Source organism: Podarcis gaigeae (assembly GCF_964106915.1).
Source record: "Podarcis gaigeae genome assembly, chromosome: 17".
Taxonomy (NCBI): domain Eukaryota; kingdom Metazoa; phylum Chordata; class Lepidosauria; order Squamata; family Lacertidae; genus Podarcis; species Podarcis gaigeae.
The window spans coordinates 6,522,726-6,544,229 of record NC_139694.1 but is presented as its reverse complement, the minus strand read 5'-3'; the positions used below and the strand labels follow the sequence as shown (position 1 = coordinate 6,544,229).

The following is a 21,504-nucleotide window of genomic DNA, read 5'->3' as shown; positions in this document are numbered from 1 at the left end:
TCTGTGTATAAGTGGTACTGAAAGCAACAGGGCCTGGATGAAGTCAATAACTCATAGTACAGTGGTACCTCGGGTTACATACGCTTCAGGTTACATACGCTTCAGGTTATACACTCCGCTAACCCAGAAATAGTGCTTCAGGTTAAGAACTTTGCTTCAGGATAAGAACAGAAATCGGGCTCCGGCAGCGCGGCAGCAACGGGAGGCCCCATTAGCTGAAGTGGTGCTTCAGGTTAAGAACAGTTTCAGGTTAAGAACGGACCTCCAGAACGAATTAAGTACTTAACCCAAGGTACCACTGTATGTCTTTAGATAAAAGGTAGTTTTGCTGCTATCCAGGGTATGTATTATCTCCCTTGTGGAAACAGCTGTTGTATATTTTCATTTTCTATTATTATTTTTTTGCCTTACAGGGAATCAGAAGACACTCTCCAGTTTACAGTTCTCCGATGCACCTCGGTAAATTGCCTTCATGTACCCCTGGGGTTTGAAATGCTCCTTGGGGGGTCAGGGTTTGGCCTCCTGATGGGTGTGCGCAAACGAGATGTTCCCAGAGGTAATCTTAAGAGTTACAAAGGATGAGTAGGGGGAGATGTCCCTGAGACCAGGGAACATGCGCTTTTTGCAACTCGGAGAGGCCACACACATCAGTGGCGGACATTTTGCCCTCACCGTATTGTTGCTGCCATCCTGGCATTAGTGCAACATTATGGACAGAGGGTTGACCACTGATTGCATGCCAACGTGTGTGACCGTATCCTGTTGACAGCCTGTCGAGATAAAGATAAGCTGCTTCCAGGGGGCAGCTAGGGGGTAAAGAAAAGCAGGCACAAGGTGGTGCTTAACCCTTGCCCTCCTGCTGTTTCCCCGTTCCAAATCACTCTCCAAATATGTTTTCCTGCATTTAGAACCCTCCCGTGAGAACAGCCATACGGGTGGGGTCCACTTTGGTGCCCAGTGAAGACTTTCTAATTCACTCTGACGTTTTCATTGTGTTTTAAATCTGAGCTATTTTGGGGGGTTTTTTCCAGCTTTTCAAATTTTATTTATACTTTTCAAGTTTATACATTTCACTAGTTGTATACATTTCGCTAATTTTACAATCATTTTAACATTTCAAAACTGGACTTCCTTCCCCCTCTTTCTGCCGTTCCTTAAATTTATTTTTAATCTCCTCTGCATATCCAAATTCACTCAATTTGCTCATTTATTCACCTGCTTTAAATACAGACTCTTGTAGAAACCGCAGGTTATTGCAATAATCCATTCAATCTGAGCTGTTTTACTCTGTCTCCATTGTAACTTGGATATTGCCCCAGCTTTTTGGTGGGCTTTAATGATGACATTTCACATTTTGAGCTTGGTTTTGCTTTGTTTTGTTTTGTAAGCCACTTATTTATTTATTTCTGGGTGACGATGCACACTGAGTCAATAAATTTGGAGCAATTCAAACAGCGAAAGCGTTGTCTCCCACTCCACACATTTCTACATTTCTGGTCCGCTCCCTCCCTGCAAGCAGTTTTTTAAAACAACAACAACAGATCATTAGGCTACCATTTCTCTGCATTGGGTTGCCGTAGGCAAACGAAAAGGAAGTCCTTCTCCTTTAAGTGTTCTTTGTGAAGTTCCCAGAGGTATCAGGAGAGCTGTTGCAGGAAAGAATGCTGGACAAAATGGACGCTTGACCGGATCCAGCAGGACTATTTTTAATGGCTTGATAGCAGAGGCGGAGCTAGCTAGACCCGGAGCGGCACACATGCTGTGCTCCCAGGGGCAGGGTGAGCCCCCCACAGGGAGGGCGGGGTGAGAGTCCCAGGGGGGCGCAGAGGCGTGCATCCCAGAGGTTGAGCCGCCCATGGCGGGTTGCTTCCTGGGGGTGAGTGAAGGGAGCCGCACCCCTTTGCCGGCAGCCTTCCTCCCTTCCCTCTTCCTTTTGACAGCTCGGGGGAGGCTAACCCTGTTGGCATGCAACCAAGGAAATGGGGGCAATTGGCAGGCCCCCAGTTGGCTCTGGCCCACCGGCCGGTGTGCCAGGCGAACTCCAGTCCTTGGTGCAGCATGAATCTGCGACCCGAGCATCAAAAGCTAGGGCACACTACTCAGCAGAGTAAACACTGCCCAAACAGAAGTGGCAGGGGAGGTTGTGTGAGTATATTTACAGGCAGTTTATTCAGCGTACATCAAAGCAAAAGGAAGCATGTCTGATCTCCTTCGTGTCCCAAGCAAAACGGCTAAAGCAAAAGCTATACACAAACGGAAGTTCACAGCATACTGTGCTGGAGTGTAAACAGACATGTGACACACAACAATCATGCCTGTTCCTTAAGGTGGAACGGAATATCCCAACACTCCCTCACACACACCCCAGGAAGTAGCCCGGGAGTGGGGGGCAACAGCGCGCTGCCCGCCCGCAACTCCCAAGCCTCCCCCGAGCTGTCAAAACGAAGGGGAGAAGGCTGTCGGCAAAGCCATCCCTTCCCCCAATGGATTGGGGTAGGCTTGGGAGCCATGGGCAGGTGGCATGCTGAATGTCACCCCCCTCAGTGATGACACCTGGGGTGGACCACCCTCACCAGTGGGGGGAGAGCCATTGTGGTGTAGTGTTTAAGAGCGGTAGTCCCGTAATCTGGTGAACCGGGTTCGATTCCCCACTCCTCCACCTGCAGCTGCTGGGTGACCTTGGGCCAGTCACACTTCTCTGATGTCTCTCAGCCCCACTCACCTCACAGAGTGTTTGTTGTGGGGGAGGAAGGGAAAGGAGAATGTTAGCCGCTTTGAGACTCCTTCGGGTGGTGATAAAGCGGGATATCAAATCCAAAATCTCCTTCTTCTTCTTCTGCTCCTTAGGTGAGATTGCGAAAATCGTGATGATGTCAAACCGACAGGGTTTGTTGTCATGTTACCATGTTGCTGTCAGGGTGTTGTACTTTGCAAACCCAATGCCATTGTCTTTGCAGGGTGGCCCTAAATCCTCCTTTCTTACAGCTGAGAAAAGAGCCAGGCTAAAGACAAATCCCGTCAAAGTCCGCTTTGCAGAAGAAGTAGTCGTGAATGGACATACTCAGGTATGTGCCAACACGGCCATTATGCCGGAAGAAACAGCCTTGGAGCAATGGTCAGATTGTCAAAATACATATGCATGGGAGTTGTCGGTCATTAACATCATGAAGACACCTTGTTGGCTGCCCCTGCACTGGGCTAGTGGAATTGAAAGTTGTGCTTAGGGCTGATAACCAGTTTAAGGATAGCTCAGTTGGTTAGAGCATGGTGCTCATAACACCAAGGTTGAGGGTTCAATCCCTGTATGGGACAGCTGAATATTCCTGCATTGCAGGGGGTTGGACTAGATGATTTTCAGGGTCCCTTCTAACTCCACAATTCTATGATTCTATGAAAACTTAGCTGACTAGTTATTGGCCTTGTGAATGGTTTATTAGTTCCTTAAATTTATATACCATATTTTTCGCTCTATAAGACGCACCAGACCACAGGACGCACCTAGTTTTTGGAGGAGGAAAACAAGAAAAATAATATTCCGAATCTCGAAAGCCAGAGCAGCAAGAGGGATCGCTGCGCAGTGAAAGCAGCAATCCCTCTTGCTGTTCTGGCTTCTGGGATAGCTGCGCAGCCTGCATTCACTCCATAAGACGCACACACATTTCCCCTCACTTTTTAGAAGTGAAAAAGTGAGTCTTATAGAGCAAAAAATACGGTATATCTGTGTGTTGCCAAAACCTCCTTGTTTGTGCCTCTCTTTGGCTGTGTACCCGTTACGGTTTACTCCGAATCCTGTGCGTTTCCACGGCTCGGTTTTTTTTAATCCACAGAACTATCCTGTGGTTTCTTGCAAAATGCTGCAATTTGACACATTCCAGCCTGCCACAAGCCAGCTTCAATCCAACTTGGGTTAGATCTAAACACAGGAAAAACAGAATAGAAGCATAACGACCCCACCACACCCCACTTACCATTCCCCCCTCCCCGTCTTTCCCCCTCTTTTCATCCTAGTTGTTTAAACCAATTCATGAAGCAATAACTTATACATTGACCACTAATAATGAACCATATGTTGTAGATATTACTCCACATTTATTATGCTATTTTTGTGATATACAAATGACATGAGAAAACTTGGTATACTTATTTGTATAACATTATTCATGTTTATAAAGCCCAATAAAATAAAATAAAAAGAAACACTGGGAAAACCTGCTATAAATAAGTCAGAAATTAGATTATAACAAAAAAAAAATCTATGGGAAATTGTGTTTTAAAATTTCCTGCTCTCTGGCGGCACCTGGTGTTGCATGTTTATAGCACATTCAAATCTCTCTTTCTTTAGTAACGTAGCTGAGTTCTTGAAAACTGTAGCATCTGACTTGAAAACCTTTGAGGTGTGCACACCAATACACTGGTGCCCCGCGAGAGGAACGCCTTGCAAGACGGAAAACGCGCTAGACGAAAGGGTTTTCCGTTTTGGAGGCGCTTCGCAAAACGAATTTCCCTATGGGCTTGCTTCGCAAGACGAAAATGTCTTGTGAGTTCCTGCGGGGTTTTTTCCCTTTTCCCCCCTTTTCCTAAGCCCTAAGCCGCTTATCAGCTGATCCGCTCAAAGCCGCTAAACCACTAATAGCGCTAATCCGCTAAGCTGTCAATGGGCTTGCTTCGCAAGACGAAAAAACGCTATACGAAGAGCCTCACGGAACGGATTAATTTCGTCTTGCGAGGCACCACTGTAAACCAAAGAAACAAACCTGTGCAGATGAAGGTTTTCAAGTGGAAATCCCGGAGGCAGCTTTATTGAGTACAAGTACAATAAACGAAATCTACTGCTCATTTTTAGAAGGGTTGGGCTGCTTTAATAGTTTATTTCCCTACTATGGTAAAAGAGTACAGAAGTCAGGCAATTAACCTTTTACTGTTCTTTTAAAAAAGATTTCCTCTGGTAGAAAATGGAAACTAAAATTGTTTTACATTATTTAGTCCATTTGTGTGTGTGTGCTGATTGCAAGCTGCCCTGTGTTCAACTGCAGAAAAGCAGGTTATACTTTCTGGAATAAAGAGAAAACTTTCTTCCATGGGTGTTCAGAGCCCACACTTGAAATATCCTTGTTTTTCATCACAAAACCTCTTGGTGCATGAATGTACACAGAGCAAGCACTGCAACAGGTTATTGGAACAAGGAATGGGAGGTCTGGGAATGCAGCCCACAGCCCCATCCAGCCCAAGGAGTATAAGCTAGAGCAGGGGTAAAGGTAAAGGGACCCCTAACCATTAGGTCCAGTCGTGGCCGACTCTGGAGTTGTGGCGCTCATCTCGCTTTATTGGCCGAGGGAGCTGGTGTACAGCTTCCGGGTCGTGTGCCCAGCATGACTAAGCCACTTCTGGCGAACCAGAGCAGCGCACAGAAACGCCGTTTACCTTCCCGCCAGAGCGGTACCTATTTATCTACTTGCACTTTGACGTGCTTTCGAACTGCTAGGTTGGCAGGAGCAGGGACTGAGGAACGGGAGCTCACCCCGTAGCGGAGATTCAAACTGCCGACCTTCTGATCGGCAAGTCCTAGGCTCTGCGGTTTAACCCACAGCGCCACCCGCATCCCTTAGAGCAGGGGTAGTCAACCTTTTTATACCTACCGCCCACTAATGCATCTTTCATGATGTTAAAATTTTCAGTGCTCGATGGAAGGAGGATTCAGCTTGTGCCGTACAGCCCCCTACTGCCCACCTAGAATCCTGAAACGCCCACTAGTGAGTGGTAGGGACCAGGTTGACAACCCCTGAGCTAGAGTAAAGGTAAAGGACCCCTGGATGGTAAAGTCCAGTCATAGGTGACTATGGGGTTGCGGCGCTCATCTCGCTTCAGGCTGAGGGAGCCGGCGTTTGTATACAGACAGCTTTCCAGGTCATGTGGCCAGCATAACTAAACCACTTCTGGCACAACGGGACACCGTAACGGGAAATGTCATTTACCTTCCCGCCTCAGCAGTACCTATTTATCTATTTGCACTGGTATGTTTTCGAACTGATAGGTTGGCAGGAGCTGGGACAGAGCAACGGGAGCTCACCCTGTCACAGGGATTCGAACTGCCAACCTTCTGAGCAGCATGCCCAAGAGGCTCAGTGTTTTAGACCACAGTGCCACCTGCATCCCCTATAAGCTATAGTAGTGCAGGTTGGCCCATTAAGGGAAAAGGGTCACTGCCCCACCATCAGTCAACTCCATTTGACTCTGATTAATGTTGACTCTGGCTCCACCTACTGTTGGCCTCCCAGAATGCATGCCCCAAAGGTTAAGGGTGGCGGGAGATTGACACATAGTTGTACCCTATGGCGATCCCTCTGAGCACAGCCACTGTGGCTGTGCAGGAAAAGAGCACTTCCAAATAATTTTAGCAGGTTTTCAAAAACGGCATAGTAACTTGCTTTCTTTAAAAAAAAAATGCATATCAGAATGATAAGTTTAAATGAGAACATTGTTCTGAAACAAAAGTTTTGCTTGGAAAAAGCCCAGAACTGCTTTCACGCAGCTGAAATATGAACCTTCGGTCTGAGGGCATGAATTGTTGATGAGACCAAATGCTTTTAAAACCTTAATTTTCCAGGGTAAGTCTTGTTTATTGCTTTAAGACAAAGCTATATGGGAGCACGAGGTCATCTAAGGATTTTTTGCAAGGTAAAAATGATGAGCTCCAGATCGGCGTATACTTTGTCATGTCCATTGAAAATGCATTGCGCAACATGGGCTTTTGATTCAGCACAAGACTTCGGTTTCTGCTTACAAATGATTTGCCAGTTGCTATTCTGCTAAAAGGGCTCAAAGGAGACTTAAAACCAAAATCGCAGAATAATAAAACCCAACAGTAAAATGCTATTCGGTTGGGAATTTTAATATTGAAGTTTATTAATATTAAAGAATGGCTGCTAAGAAATAATCCACCACGCATAGCCACAAAATGCCTTCTGGAAGCCGAATGGTCATTGACTGACTGTACAAACTGCTTAAGTAAGTAAACTAGTGCAAGAATGGACAACAGTTGCACATCTGTTCTGCATGTACACTAGCGGCCAAAATTGTGGAAACCTTTTGGGGAAAGTATGTTTCTGAGGTTTGATGGCTCATCACACCACTTTCTTTTTGGAGTAATATCATAAGATTATTTATCAACGGAAAGATTTTTTAATAATAATTTCTATTGTTTTTTCAAAATAATACACACAATTTGCACATTTAAGTTTTAGAATAAAGATTCTCCCGAATCTTAGGACTCCCTCCTCCCCTCTGTGGGTCTTTTAAATATCTTATTCAACTGCATATTATAGTTCCTCCATATTTTTATAATCCTCCAAAGTTTTTGTAACGTTGCAAGAGTTATTCAATGTTTGCCAAAGAAATGGAAAGATAATTTAATGAAGAATGTAATGCAACATAGTTTGTTCAATTCTGTCAAAAGTTACAGTCAAATAACCAGAAAAAGGAGCACCACTTGCTTAGGTTGATATGCAGTAGCTTGGCTTCATTTGAATGTAGCCAATGAGCATGAGTGTTTAGAGAGCCAATCAGTTGTTAAAGGTAAAGGGACCGCTGACCATTAGGTCCAGTCGTGACCGACTCTGGGGTTGCGGCGCTCATCTCGCTTTATTGGCCAAGGGAGCCGGCGTACAGCTTCCTGGTCATGTGGCCAGCAGGACTAAGCTGCTTCTGGTGAACCAGAGCAGTGCACGGAAACTCCATTTACCTTCCTGCCGGAGTGGTACCTATTTATCTACTTGCACTTGACGTGCTTTCGAACTGCTAGGTTGGCAGGAGCAGGGACCGAGCAACGGGAGCTCACCCCGTCGCGGGGATTCGAACCGCTGACATTCTGATCGGCAAGTCCTAGGCTCTGTGGTTTAACCCACAGCGCCATGAACCATCAAGCCTCGGAAATACACTTTCCCCAAAAGGTTTCCACAATTTTGGCCACTAGTGTAGAAGGTTCCAGGGTGGGGTAAGAATGTTCCCTGTCTGAAACACTGGAGATCTGTTAGCAGTCTTTGTAGACAATGCTGAGGTAGCCAGACGAATGGTCTGACTTTGATTCTTTTATTTTTTTGTCTTGCTGTGCACAGCCCTGACCTTTTTTCTGGGAGAATGGTACAGAAATATAAGTAAACCACATTGCACCAAGGCCCTGGAAACTGATGGCACTTGACCAAATCCCATCTTCTAGGATCCTGGCCCCATGGGGCAAGTAGAATAGAGCGTGCCTGCATTGGGCAACTCAGCAAATGAGTGTCTGCTTGGTAGCTGCAGTGCCGCAATTTGACTAATACTTTAATTTGATTCTGTTGCTAGAAAACAGTGTGTTCTGGAGGAGGCAATATGCTGCCAGATGTCTGGGAGATGGCAAAGAGGATATTTTCCGTCCGTGGAAATGGCAGAGAATCTTTGACATCTCCCAAACACTGGTGTTTTGCTTTGTTTGCTATTGTTACCTTGTGTGTTTTGTGTTTTTATTTTGTGTTTTTACGCTGGAAGCGCCCCCTGTGATCCTTTGGAGGAAGGGCAGTTTACAAACGTAATACTTAAAAATTTAAAAATGACATGAGGTGGTGTGCTGCCTCATGATATGTTACTTTGTAAACCCTTTAGAAGCCAATTTGGCATATAAGTAGTATATAAATTAAAAGATAATACAGTGGTACCTCAACCTGACTTAAGTACTTAATTCGTTCTGGAGGTCCGTTTTTAACCTGAAACTGTTCTTAACCTGAAGCACCACTTTAGCTAATGGGGCCTCCTGCTGCCACCGCGCTGCCAGAGCACGATTTCTGTTCTCATCCGGAAGCAAACCTGAAGCACTATTTCTGGGTTAGCGGAGTCTGTAACCTGAAGCGTATGTAACCTGAGATACCACTGTAGTCATTTGAGAGTTTTCTGAGGCCTTAGTGTACAGACTTTGTACGTGGTCTGAAAGTGGTGGAAAACCTCCTTCCCCATTACAGTGGTACCTCGGGTTAAGTACATAATTCGTTCTGGAGGTCCGTTCTTAACCTGAGGTACCACTTTAGCTAATGGGGCCTCCTGCTGCCGCCGCGCGATTTCTGTTCTCATCCTGAAGCAAAGTTCTTAACCTGAGGTAATATTTCTGGGTTAGCAGAGTCTGTAACCTGAAGCGTATGTAACCTGAAGCGTATGTAACCCGAGGTACCACTGTATTATTAATAATAATAATAATAATAATAGCAGCTCAATTTAAAATAGGGATGAGTTAATATTGTCAAGGTCACTTCCACTCTGTTTCTCATTTGATCTGTCTCAGATGCAGTTCTCCACATTTCCATGTCAATTTGCATTTTTTTAAAAAGGTCCTAACAAAAATCCATTAGCATTTCCCCCCCCCCAATAATTTTTATTAAATTTTCCACAATTGTAACAAATATTGCATCAAACATTGCACAACCGAAGGTCAAAACAAAACAAAAACGAAAGAATACATCAAAGAAAAAAGACGATAAACAAACAATAAAAACGAACTTAATTGTTTAAAAAAAACAACCTTATGAACATATTAACTGACTTCTAGCCCCTCCCTTCTGAGTTTCCTTGTATCTGAATGTAAGAGCTTTCCAATATCATTATTACACAACAATGTTCCAATTACAATCAAATTTATTCACTTTTCTTAAAATCCATTAGTATTTTTGGGCGAAATTTTAATAATATGCACATTTGTATGCAATATTGTCACACATTTTACAGAGCATTTTTGCCTAATACAGTACTGAATGCTTTTGTACATTATTTTCATTGTCAAAGGTGTTAAGTTGTGGGTTGACATAGCAGACGACACAGCGATTTCTCCAAAGCAGCTCTTTATTTTGTAAGCTGGAATAGAACTGACTAGCAAACAGCTCAGCCGGCCTGCTTTTATAGGCAGCCGGCTGTCAACATTGTAGCAACAACAACCCAGAGTTTCCCGCCTAAAATAACTGACGTGGACCTGAGTGAAAACTATCTACAGACCTGAGTGAAAACTATCTACAGTATCCCCCTGCTGGCCCAGGGTGAGAACTTCACTACATAACACCCCTCCCCACCAAGATAAGGCGTTAATTAAAATCGTAATGGTTCCCTTATATACAGCACTACGCGTAATGGTTCAATTAGGCACAAAAGCATATCGGTTGTTGTAGGAACAACAACCCAGAGTTTCCCGCCTAAAATAACTGACGTGGACCTGAGTGAAAACTATCTACAGACCTGAGTGAAAACTATCTACAGTATCCCCCTGCTGGTCCAGGGTGAAACTTCACTACATAACAAAAGGCATTTTTATGCACACCAGTCAGGCACATGCATTTTTGTACACGTTACGTGGCTCGGGAGGTGCATTGCAAAATTTGCAGCAGTGTGCCTTTTACAGGACGGCTGCGTTTCAGTTTTCGTATCGTTTTGGGAAGGGCAAATCTGGCACGTTCGCTTTTAAATGGGAACTGAATCAAATTTCTAACCCATCCCTAATTTAAATTAATCCTTGAGCCCTATTGACTTTGGTGGGCATTGGGGATGTTGCAGACGGGGAATGTAGCAATGACATTCAGTTTGGTTAAGCCAAGGATGGGGAGCCTGAGGGCCAGAGGCAAAAAAAGGGGGGGTGAAACAAAGAATGCATCTGTTACCTTTGTACATCCTCATTCACCCCTCTCTATCCTCCGTCCAGATAAGGAAGAGTTGTTATCAGAGTTCAAGAGCCGATTCTAGCCAGGCAAAACCACTCCAGGTGCAAAGGAAGACCAGGGCAAAGTGTGACCTGGGGAGAGGGAAGAGCCCCGAAAGCGAAATAGAGAGGTCTGGGGGCCATATTCAGGCCCCCAAGTCTGAGGTCCTCGACCCTGGGCTAAGTGAAGCTTATTTTGTAGGTGCAATAATAATTGTATTAAGAGATCCCGTTGTTTGCCTTTGGGTCGTATGTGATCACCGAAGATGACATGTTCCTGATAGATCTGCCAAGCAGAACACTTGAACCAAAGAAAAACACTGTATGGCGGCTAGATGGTGTCTTTTGGTCTTTCAGGGAAGTTCTCTGCTGTGTATGCCCAACGTTCTCAAGGTGTATCTGGAAAACGGACAGACGAAAGCTTTCAAGTTTGACTCCAGCACTACTGTCAAGGTACTCTGAGCTGGACCCTCGATTTTACCTGTTATATTTTGAGTTCTATTATATTGCAGAAAGTACTGGGGCCTGGTGCACAAATGAACATTTGGGTATTGAGAAGTGCCTTGGAAATAGAATATGGAGGTTGCACACACACACACACACACACACACACACACACACACACCCCAGTCTGGAATGGGTGACTTGTGCCACCCCAGTAAAGCGCCGAGGGCCTTCTGGCAGTTCCCTCATTGCGAGAGGTGAGGTTACAGGGAACCAGACAGAGGGCCTTCTCGGTAGTGGCGCCCACCCTGTGGAACACCCTCCCTTCAGATGTCAAGGAAATAAGCAGCTATCCTATCTTTAAAAGACATCTGAAGACAGCCCTGTTTAGGGAAGTTTTTAATATTTAATGCTGTATTGTTTTTAACACTTGATTGGGAGCTGCCCAGAGTGGCTGGGGAAACTCAGTCAGATGGGCGGGGTAAAAATAAATAAATTATTATTATTATTATTATTATTATTATTATTATTATTATTAAGAACTTCCTACCTGTATCAATGCGGGACGCGGGTGGCGCTGTGGGTTAAACCACAGAGCCTAGGACTTGCCAATCAGAAGGTCGGCTGTTCGAATCCCTGCAACGGGGTGAGCTCCCATTGCTCGGTCCCTGCTCCTGCCAACCTAGCAGTTTGAAAGCACGTCAAAGTGCAAGTAGATAAATAGGTACCACTCCGGCGGGGAGGTAAACGGCATTTCCGTACACTGCTCTGGTTCACCAGAAGCGGCTTAGTCATGCTGGCCACATGTCCCGGAAGCTGTATGCCGGCTTCCTCGGCCAATAAAGCGAGATGAGCGCCACAACCCCAGAGTCGGTCACGACTGGACCTAATGGTCAGGGGTCCCTTTACCTTTTTACCTGTATCAGTAGCCCATTCAGGCAATTTTGCTCCCTCTCCATGTAACATTGTGCAAAAGGGTAGCAGGGCTGTGCGTGCTAGTGCCACCCCACTGTCCTGCCTCCTGCCAGCCCTGTCTTCATACTATCCATGCACTGGGGAAAGAATTGACGGGGGGAGTCTGCTGAGGACAGGGTCATGTGGGCATCCTACACACATTCAGCGGGCTTCTCTATTCAGACGTTCCCCAGTGCATAGACAGAGTGCAGATGGGGCTGGCAGGAGGCCAGGTGATGGGTCTACAGTTGACATGTAGAGAGAGAAATGCCGAACTAGGGCTTATTTGATAAGCTTATCTAGTTTTGATTTCATACTGTTTCTGTAAGATGCTCTGCATCGTAGATTTTGCTGTGGCCTGATGTGTCTTATCACAAAAATCTATTTCCGCCATCTGGTTATGCATGCTTAAGTACCACTGGTTCTTTTTACTTTTATATTTTTTAATTGAATTTGTACGTCGCCTTTCATCTGAACATCACGGGGCGGTTCACAACATACAAATACAAAATGGGAACGCAAAATGCAAAAACAAGGCAAGCATCCATAACTTTGTGATGGGTTGTACCCCATGCTAATATCTGTTTTAACCCATATGGGCGTGACTTCTTCTCCCCCCCCCCTCCCCAAATCATTATAAAAACCCAGTGAGACCCATGAGATTTGGGGTGCTTAGTAACCCCTGGAATTAGACAGTCCATCGCAATGGATAAGCTTTTGTACCAAGAAACCTGCTGTGCTCTGAAACATCTCGGACACATTTGAAAGGGTAGTTTGTCAAGGAATTCTCCCCATGGGTCAGCTCTGCCTCTCGCCCATTCTGCTGCCATTAACGGTGCTCCAGATCTGCCACCCAAGATGGACACTTCACATTGCCTGACATGTACTCCCAGCTGTGGGAATATCCACGCGTAGTCCTAGATAATTTATCTGGGGCATAGATTTGCTGTTTAATTTGTTGCTTTGCCATCAATAATTGGCAGGACATTATTCTCACTTTGAAAGAGAAGCTCTCCATCCAGAGTATTGGTTATTTTGCCTTGGTCTTGGAAGAGCAGTACAACGTGTTGAAGATGTATCTTCTCCACGAGGATGAACTCATCGGACAGGTCAGTTGCAGTACTTTTGATGCTCCCATCAGCAAAAGGGTGGTGGACAAATGGGAAGAGCAACAAAAAGTACATTACAGAATAGATTAACTTCCTGTTGCAGGGAGTTTGAGCTACCATCAATGCTTTGGCACAATGGTCCCTCTGATCTCCTTTATTACTCCTACCGAGCTCCTTTACTAATCCAAGCCTTGGGCTCCATTCTGAGGGGAAAGGCAGCGCCCATCTTTAAATGTTTGTGCAATTATTTTAGCTGGATTTTTAAAATACAGTGGTACCTCGGCTTTTGAACGTCTCGGAAGTTGAACATTTCAGTTTTTGAATGTCTCGGAAGTCGAACGTTTTGGTTTTCAAATGCCAAAAACCCAGAAGTAACTGCTTCGGTTTTCAAATGCTTTTCGGAAGGCAAACGTGCCACACGGCTTCCGTATTGAATCTTCCAGAAGTAAATGCTTCGGTTTTCAAATGTTTTGGAAGTTGAACGGTCTTCTGGAATGGATTACATTCGAAAACCGAAGTACCACTATATGCAATTGCCTGTGTTGTATTGTGAAATCGCTTTGAGATACTTCATCGGAAGACATAAATGAATGAATGATCTTGCTAGTTCATCTAGACTAGCAGCTACTAAAAGGGGGGGGGTGGCTCCTCAGAATGTGTGGGTTGTGGGTGACTGGGAGCAGCTTCATTGGAGCCCTCCAAAAATGCCAATTCTCACATGGATCTGTTCCTGTCATATGAACTGCTAGCATTTCAGAATAGTGTTCCAACAGCCATGCATTCTGTTGTTCAAAGCAAATCTCTGGCCCTCTTTCTAGGTGTTGCTGGTGGTGGTAGCTCATAAGTGATGACTATCATCTGTTTGTTTGTTCTTTGTCTAAAACACCATTGGAATGTCCTTTGAGTCATATCAGACTTCAGGTGGACTTCAGGCAAATGGTCCCCCCCCCCCAATACACTCCAGATAATCCTGATAAATATACTGTTCTGCAAAATCTATTCCACTTCCTCTATAGACAAGGGAGGTGCGAGGAGCTAAACTGGATAGTGAAACTCCACCCACTTAGCCATAAGATATCATATTCAACAGTTCCCCCAGTGCCGGGTTACCAAATAGGCAGAATAGGCACCTGCCTGTGGGCCCCGTGCCTTTTAGGGGCCCCATGAAAATGGATCAAAATAGTATTGATTTGATCTTGAAAGAAAATGGCAATCAAGCTTTGTTAGAAGAAGAGAAGAAGAGGAGTTTGGATTTGATATCCCGCTTTATCACTACCTGAAGGAGTCTCAAAGCGGCTAGCATTCTCCTTTCCCTTCCTCCCCCACAACAAACACTCTGTGAGGTGAGTGGGGCTGAGAGACTTCAGAGAAGTGTGACTGGCCCAAGGTCACCCAGCAGCTGCATGTGGAGGAGCAGGGAAGCGAACCCGGTTCACCAGATCAGTGGCGTAGCGTGGGGGGTGCAGGGCGGGCCGGCCGCACCGGGCGCAACGTCTGGGGTTAGGGCAAATCCACGGGTTAGGGGGCGCAAATCCACGGGTTAGGGGGCGCAAATTACTTGCCTTGCCCCGGGTGCTGACAACCCACGCTACGCCACTGCACCAGATTACGAGTCCATGGCTCCTAACCACTACACCACGCTGGGTCTCTCAATGTTATTCCATTACAGCACACACACAAATTAAGAATTGCTCACACTTTTTCAAGCAGCCATCCTTACAAACCGTAATAACTTGCTTATTATAAAAATGAAAGTGGACATTTTCAGGAAGCTGGATACTGAGCCAAATCACTGTGTTGTGGCGGTAATTCTCTTATTTCTTCATTTCAGGTAGTTCAGAGGAAAGAGTCTCATGATTACCGCTGCCTCTTCAGAGTCTGCTTTATACCCAGGGATCCACTGGATCTGTTGCAGCAAGATCCAGTTGCCTTTGAGTATCTCTATTTGCAGGTGATGTGGTAATGCATCATGGGTCAGTCTATAGCCCTATGTGCCTTGGTTGGGGTTTTTAGCAACACCTAACAGGAACCCGAAAGGTATTTCTCAAGTTTTGTACTTTTGCCACAGCTCTGCTGCTGTCACATCCCGCTGAAGTGCCTGCATAGATTAGCAACTGTTCATCACATACATAGCTCATAGATCGAACACAAATGGTGCTTTTCATTTTTTTAAAATGCATTTTTAAAACAAGATCCAAAACACAATGCACTTGATAGGATTTTCAGAATTGCAGCTCTTGAGAACTTCAGCCACATTCAGATGTGAATCTGACTCAGATAATTTGATCTATGATTTTTTCTTTACTTGGATTTTATCAAGGAGAAAAACCCAAAGCATGTATGTTGTAAATCTTCACAAATACAGTAATAGGAATATAAAAGCAAGTACATAGTATTTTGTATTTGTATATTCATTGTGCATGTTTATTCACATTTGTGTTTCATTACATTTTGAGAGTCATTGTTTTGGATTCCAGTGTGCTTGCATATGTATGTATGTATGTATTCATGTATGCATATGTAGGGGATGCTCTGACTCTGCAGCTTTGGCAAGCCACTGGGAAAAACAAACAATTACTGTTAGAATTGTTGCTAGGTGTCCTCTACCATCATCAGTGGTGCATTGGGGTCATCTTACAGTCTGGATGTAATGGTCTTATGGTAAAAGGGCTCTTTAGATGGTATTACAGTGGTGCCTCGCAAGACGAAATTAATCCGTTCCGTGAGGCTCTTCGTATAGCGGTTTTTTCGTCTTGCGAAGCAAGCCCATTGACAGCTTAGTGGATTAGCGCTATTAGCGGTTTAGCGGCTTTTAGCGGATCAGCTGATAAGCGGCTTATCAGCGGATCAGCTGATAAGCGGCTTAGGGCTTAGGAAAAGGGGGGGAAAGGGGGGAAAAACCCGCAGGAACTCGCAAGACATTTCGTCTTGCGAAGCAAGCCCATAGGGAAATTCGTTTTGCGAAGCGCCTCCAAAACGGAAAACCCTTTCGTCTAGCAGGTTTTCCGTCTTGCAAGGCGAACGCACCACTGTATGTATTACTACACAGCATCTTAAAAATGAGAGACATCACCTTGCCAACAAAGGTCCGTATAGTTAAAGCTATGGTTTTCCCAGTAGTGATGTATGGAAGTGAAAGCTGGACCATAAAGAAGGCTGATCGCCAAAGAATTGATGCTTTTGAATTATGGTGCTGGAGGAGACTCTTGAGAGTCCCATGGACTGCAAGAAGATCAAACCGATCCATTCTGAAGGAAATCAGCCCTGAGTGCTCACTGGAAGGACAGATCGTGAAGGCTCCAATACTTTGGCCACGTCATGAGAAGAGAAGACTCCCTGGAAAAGACCCTGGTGCTGGGAAAGATGGAGGGCACAAGGAGAAGGGGACGACAGAGGACGAGATGGTTGGACAGTGTTCTCGAAGCTGCCAGCATGAGTTTGACCAAACTGCGGGAGGCAGTGGAAGACAGGAGTGCCTGGTGTGCTCTGGTCCAGGGGGTCACAAAGAGTCGGACACGACTAAACGACAACAATACTTTAAAATGTTATAAGCCAGATCAGCTGCATTTGGGAGCCCTCCTACTCGTTTTGCTGAGTGGGACCCTAGACTTCTGCCCTAAAATTCTGCCTTGACAGGACCATTGACCAGGGACACCAACGTCTGGGTTAGCGGGGTGGGTGGAGTGGTTGCTTGTGGTTAGGAATAGCTTGCATAAATGAAACGGTGTCTTTCTCATCTTGTTAACCTGGCTCTGTCATTTTCAGAGCTGCAGTGATGTGCTTCAGGAGAGATTTGCTGTTGAGATGAAGTGCAGCGTTGCTTTACGGCTGGCTGCACTGCACATCCAAGAGCGGATTATCGCCTGTGCTCAGCCACAGAAAGTCTCTCTGAAATATATAGAGTAAGTCACACTTCTCCGAATATGGCAATGTGCTTCTCTAGTCAAGTAAGTATGTGCAAAACTAGTGTCAAATAGGTGTTGAAATGCATAAAAGCTAGCGGAAATAACATACAAGCATGCATTGTATTAGGGGAAAATGCTGAGCGATTTTTTTTGAGGGCTTAGAAAACTATCCCAAATTGAATTTAGGATTGGTGAAACGGAGACAGATTTTCCCATCTCTATGTCTTAGTGCCACAATGGCAACTCCTGGTGTGCTAATTTCTTCCCCATTGCATATGATCTCCTGCAATAATGATGGCACTGGTGGGGGAGAAGAAAAAAGCAAATGCTTCCTTTTACACTGCCATTAGCACCAGGGACGCGGGTGGTGCTGTGGGTTAAACCACAGAGCCTAGGGCTTGCCGATCAGAAGGTCGGTGGTTCGAATCTCCGCGACGGGGTGAGCTCCCGTTGCTCGGTCCCTGCTCCTGCCAACCTAGCAGTTCAAAAGCACATCAAAGTGCAAGTAGATAAATAGGTACCGCTCTGGCGGGAAGGTAAACGGCGTTTCTGTGCACTGCTCTGGTTCGCCAGAAGTGGCTTAGTCATGCTGGCCACATAACCCGGAAGCTGTACGCCGGGTCCCCCGGCCAATAAAGCGAGATGAGCGCCACAACCCCAGAGTTGGCCACGACTGGACCTAATGGTCACGGGTCCCTTTACCTTTACCTAGCACCAGAAAGGCAGAGTCAAGCAGTTTCTGATCACCTCTATCAAATGCAGCCAATGACCCCCCCCCTCCCCCTCTGGGATGACTTTCTTTAAACACAGAGTTCTGTAGGGTTATCCTCTCCGACATTTGCTCTCTGGTTTTGTTGTTGTTTTGCTTTTGAACAGGAAGGACTGGGGAATCGAAAACTTTATTTCCCCAACTCTGCTCCGAAACATGAAAGGCAAAGACATCAAAAAGGCCATTAGCTTTCACATGAAGAGGAATCAACTCTTGCTGGATCCGAGACAAAAGGTAATGCTGCTTTAGCACATCTCAGAAAGATCCCTGACTGCTTTGTTTTGCTGAGTTTGCTTGCTGCTGTTGAACAAATCTGTTCAGTGATCTTGATCAGTATTCTAGAGTAGTCTAGGTTCTCCATTCCAGATTTAGTGGTCTAAAATAAAGAACACAATGTGGAAAAGAGTTAGATTGGTTTGGCTGCATACTGTGACGCAAGCTGAATATTAAACTCTCTCCTTTTTTAATTTTCTTATTAATTTTCTGTTTTGCAATTTAAAGTACTCATTTTTACATCCTTAACATATCCATGACTTCTCTTCTCTTTCCATGGTTCATTTTACATATCAGAAATCCCTGCATGTTTTACAAAAACCATACCATCCAGTATTCCGTTATTGCAGCCATCAAAACTTATTTACACTGTTGAATTTATCTTAATGCTGCCGGCATTTTCAGCTGTACACAGTTATTTCTCATATATTCAATAAACATAATTCTCTAAACATATGTTCTTCTTGTTCTCTTTTTCTATATGTTAAGTCTGCAAGCTGTGCATATGCTGTCAACTTAAGTTGCCATTCTTCTTTGGTTGGGACCTCACTCATTTTTTTATTTTTGGGCTAACGAAACATGGGCTGCAGTAGAGACATACATAAATAACCTTTGTTGACACCTGGGAATTTTCATCTGAATTATCTGCAACAGAAAGGACTCTTTTGGGGGCGGAAAGTACTTTTAAACATTTTTTTCAATTCATTATGGATCATTCCCAATACTCTTACCCTTTTACAAGTCCACCGCATATGAAAGAATGTTCCCAGAATATTAAACTCTTAAGCCTACTAAGTGACTCATACACTAGAGGTTGATCCTGGCTAGCAGTGATGGGGCTTGGCAGAGCAATACAGTAGTACCTTGGTTTTTGAACAGCTTAGTTGCTGAACAAATAAGCTCCCTGGTTCTGGTTTTCCGCTTGAGTGCAGGAAGCTCCTGCAGCCAATGGGAAGCTACACTTTGGTTTTTGAACAGTTTCGGGAGTCGAATGGACTCCTGGAATGGATTATGTTCGAGAACCAAGGTACCACTGTATAGTCACCGCCACTTGTACCAGGATAGAAGGTAGGTCCAAGGACAAATTCGAGCCAGGCAAAAGTACTCAAGGAGCGTAGGAAGAGGGGCTGGCAAGGGGTGTGGTTTGGGGAAAGAGGGTATGTCTTGGAAGAGGGTGTAGTCTGGTGAGACTCCCAAAGGTCATATGGAGAGACCTGGAGGTATGCATTAGTTCCCAGGGCTTCCCACCCAGTCTTAGATTATCCTTTGAGCATTGAGATCCCATTGTTTACCTTGAGTTGTACAATAGCTGGTTTTCTGAACTATTGCTAAGCATTCTTCTCCACCATTGCAGCACCTCCTCTCAGCAGCACATGTACGTCTGTGTTATCTGCAGATCCTGGGGGATCTGAAACTCTACGGAGGAAAGATCTTCAATGCCACTCTAATGGTAAGGTCGTTATCTGTTTAACACAGTGTATCAACAATCTTTGAAAGACACTTCTGGTGTATTTTTTCGGCTCCTTTACTGTGAGAACTCAAGAGTGTGGAAGCAGTCTGGGTCCAGGGTAGGGATGGGCAAATTTGTCAGTTTTGGGTACTCATCGTTTCTCACTTTTCCAACCTTGATTTCACTTCTCCACATATCCATCTCAGCCTGTGATTTATTTATTTTTTAAAGTCCTTAAGAAAATGCACCAGCATTTTGGTGCGAATTTCACCTAATAAGCAATTTTTGTATGCAATGTTACCTAATGTATGTTTCTTTGCAAGCTACTTTCCCTAATATAATGCATTTTAATGCTATTTCCACACACACACACACACTACTTCACAGGAGAACTGCATTGGAGGAGTTTGTCAAAATTACTACCTTGGTTCTCGAACATAATCCATTCCAGAAGTCTGTTTGACTTCCAAAAACATTCAAAAACCAAGGTGCAAATTCCAATTGGCTACAGGAGCTTCCTGCACTCAAGCGGAAGCCGCGTCAGACATTCGACTTCCAAAAAACGTTCGAAAACCAGAATCATTACTTCCGAGTTTTCAGTGTTCAGGAGCCAAAACGTACGAGTACCAAGGCGTTTGAGAACCAAGGTACTCCAGTCAAAGATCACAGGGCAGTTTACAATATAGAAACACAAAAATAAATGCTCTTGCTAGGAGAGTAGTAGAACCAGGTTCCAGAATAGGAAAACAGGTGGAATTCAACATAGCGCTAAATGGAGCATTTGTGCATGGAATAAGATCTGCTTGTGCAACAAGACTCCCCCCACCCCCGGCCGCCAACTCTCCTTCTAAATCTTTTTTTGGGGGGGTTCCCCCAGTCCTCCAGAGCAGATTTAGGTGGTGCAAGGGGAGAGGGCAAAATGTCTCATTGCATGAGCTAAATTTATTCTGCACATGCAGCAATTTAGTTGAATCCTGCCCATTATTTATATTATTTTTAGATGATATAGCTCGAAAATTATGCTTAAAAGAGTATTTGAACTTTTCAGAAATGTCTGTTTGAGGTCAAAGGGCATTGAAACTAACTTGGTCAATGGCCCACTGTTTCTCTTTCCTTTATTGCCTTTTATTTTTCATTTAACATTTGCATTCATATATAGATCATAATCATATACAAATAGAATCCTCTGAATCCTTGGATTTCCCTCCAACCCAGCTGCATCATATAATGTTCTCCATATTTCCTTAAAGCTCAATTCTTACCATAGTTATTGTTACAAATCCTGCCAATGTTTTTAATTGTTTACAGTGTTCTTCTAAGTAACTTTTTTAAAATTCCCAATTCTTTATTCAATTTATTATCTTACTGATTTCTGACCTTCCCGGTCATTTTTGCCATTTCGGCATAGTCCATCATCTTTATTAACTATTCTTCTCTGGGAATGAGCCCACTGTTTCTCAATCAGTGTAGAAACTGAGTCACCCATTTCCATTCCTTGATTTGCAGTTGAGTGTGTTGACATTTTTCTTTGTAAAATATTGAGGGCGGTGGTAGAAAGTTCTGTCTGTGGTCTTTGATGTATGGGGGCTCATTCCCACATGCAAGTCTTCATTGACCATGAACATGCATGCATGGGATCTCAACATGGGTAAGAAGTTGCCCGCAGGAGTGTAAGCAAACTTTCCCTCCATGTAGTTGCAGGACAGAGAATCATGTGTGGCCCTTCTGGTGGGAGCCAAATATGGAATCAGCCAAGTGGTTAATAACAAACTGAACATTGTCACCATGCTGGCAGAATTTGCGAACATCAGCAGACTGGAGCTGACCGAAGAATCCGACAAAGTGAGCATGGTGAAAATCTACCTCCAAGATATCAAGGTAAATATGACTTTTACTTA

At 44.6% G+C, this 21,504-nt stretch overlaps 2 protein-coding genes across 5 annotated transcripts in view; both read left to right on the top strand.

The window, feature by feature from the left end:
• The window catches only part of FBXO10 (F-box protein 10), a 168,387-nt gene that overhangs the window by 10,269 nt on the left and 136,614 nt on the right, over positions 1-21,504 (top strand). The gene's annotated exons all lie outside the window — the stretch shown is intronic.
• The window catches only part of FRMPD1 (FERM and PDZ domain containing 1), a 97,414-nt gene that overhangs the window by 64,210 nt on the left and 11,700 nt on the right, over positions 1-21,504 (top strand). For 3 of the 4 annotated variants that reach the window (XR_014559308.1, XM_083718309.1, XM_083718308.1), the window contains 9 exons: positions 414-459; positions 2,958-3,065; positions 11,060-11,155; positions 13,084-13,209; positions 15,041-15,160; positions 16,975-17,111; positions 17,991-18,117; positions 19,511-19,606; positions 21,302-21,484. Coding sequence is in view for 3 of the 4 variants with exons in the window: in XM_083718309.1 (XP_083574435.1) it covers positions 414-459; positions 2,958-3,065; positions 11,060-11,155; positions 13,084-13,209; positions 15,041-15,160; positions 16,975-17,111; positions 17,991-18,117; positions 19,511-19,606; positions 21,302-21,484 (1,039 nt within the window). In the remaining variant the exon portion in view is untranslated. The remainder of the gene's footprint in view (positions 1-413; positions 460-2,957; positions 3,066-11,059; positions 11,156-13,083; positions 13,210-15,040; positions 15,161-16,974; positions 17,112-17,990; positions 18,118-19,510; positions 19,607-21,301; positions 21,485-21,504) is intronic. The other variant, XM_083718310.1, reaches the window with a different exon arrangement.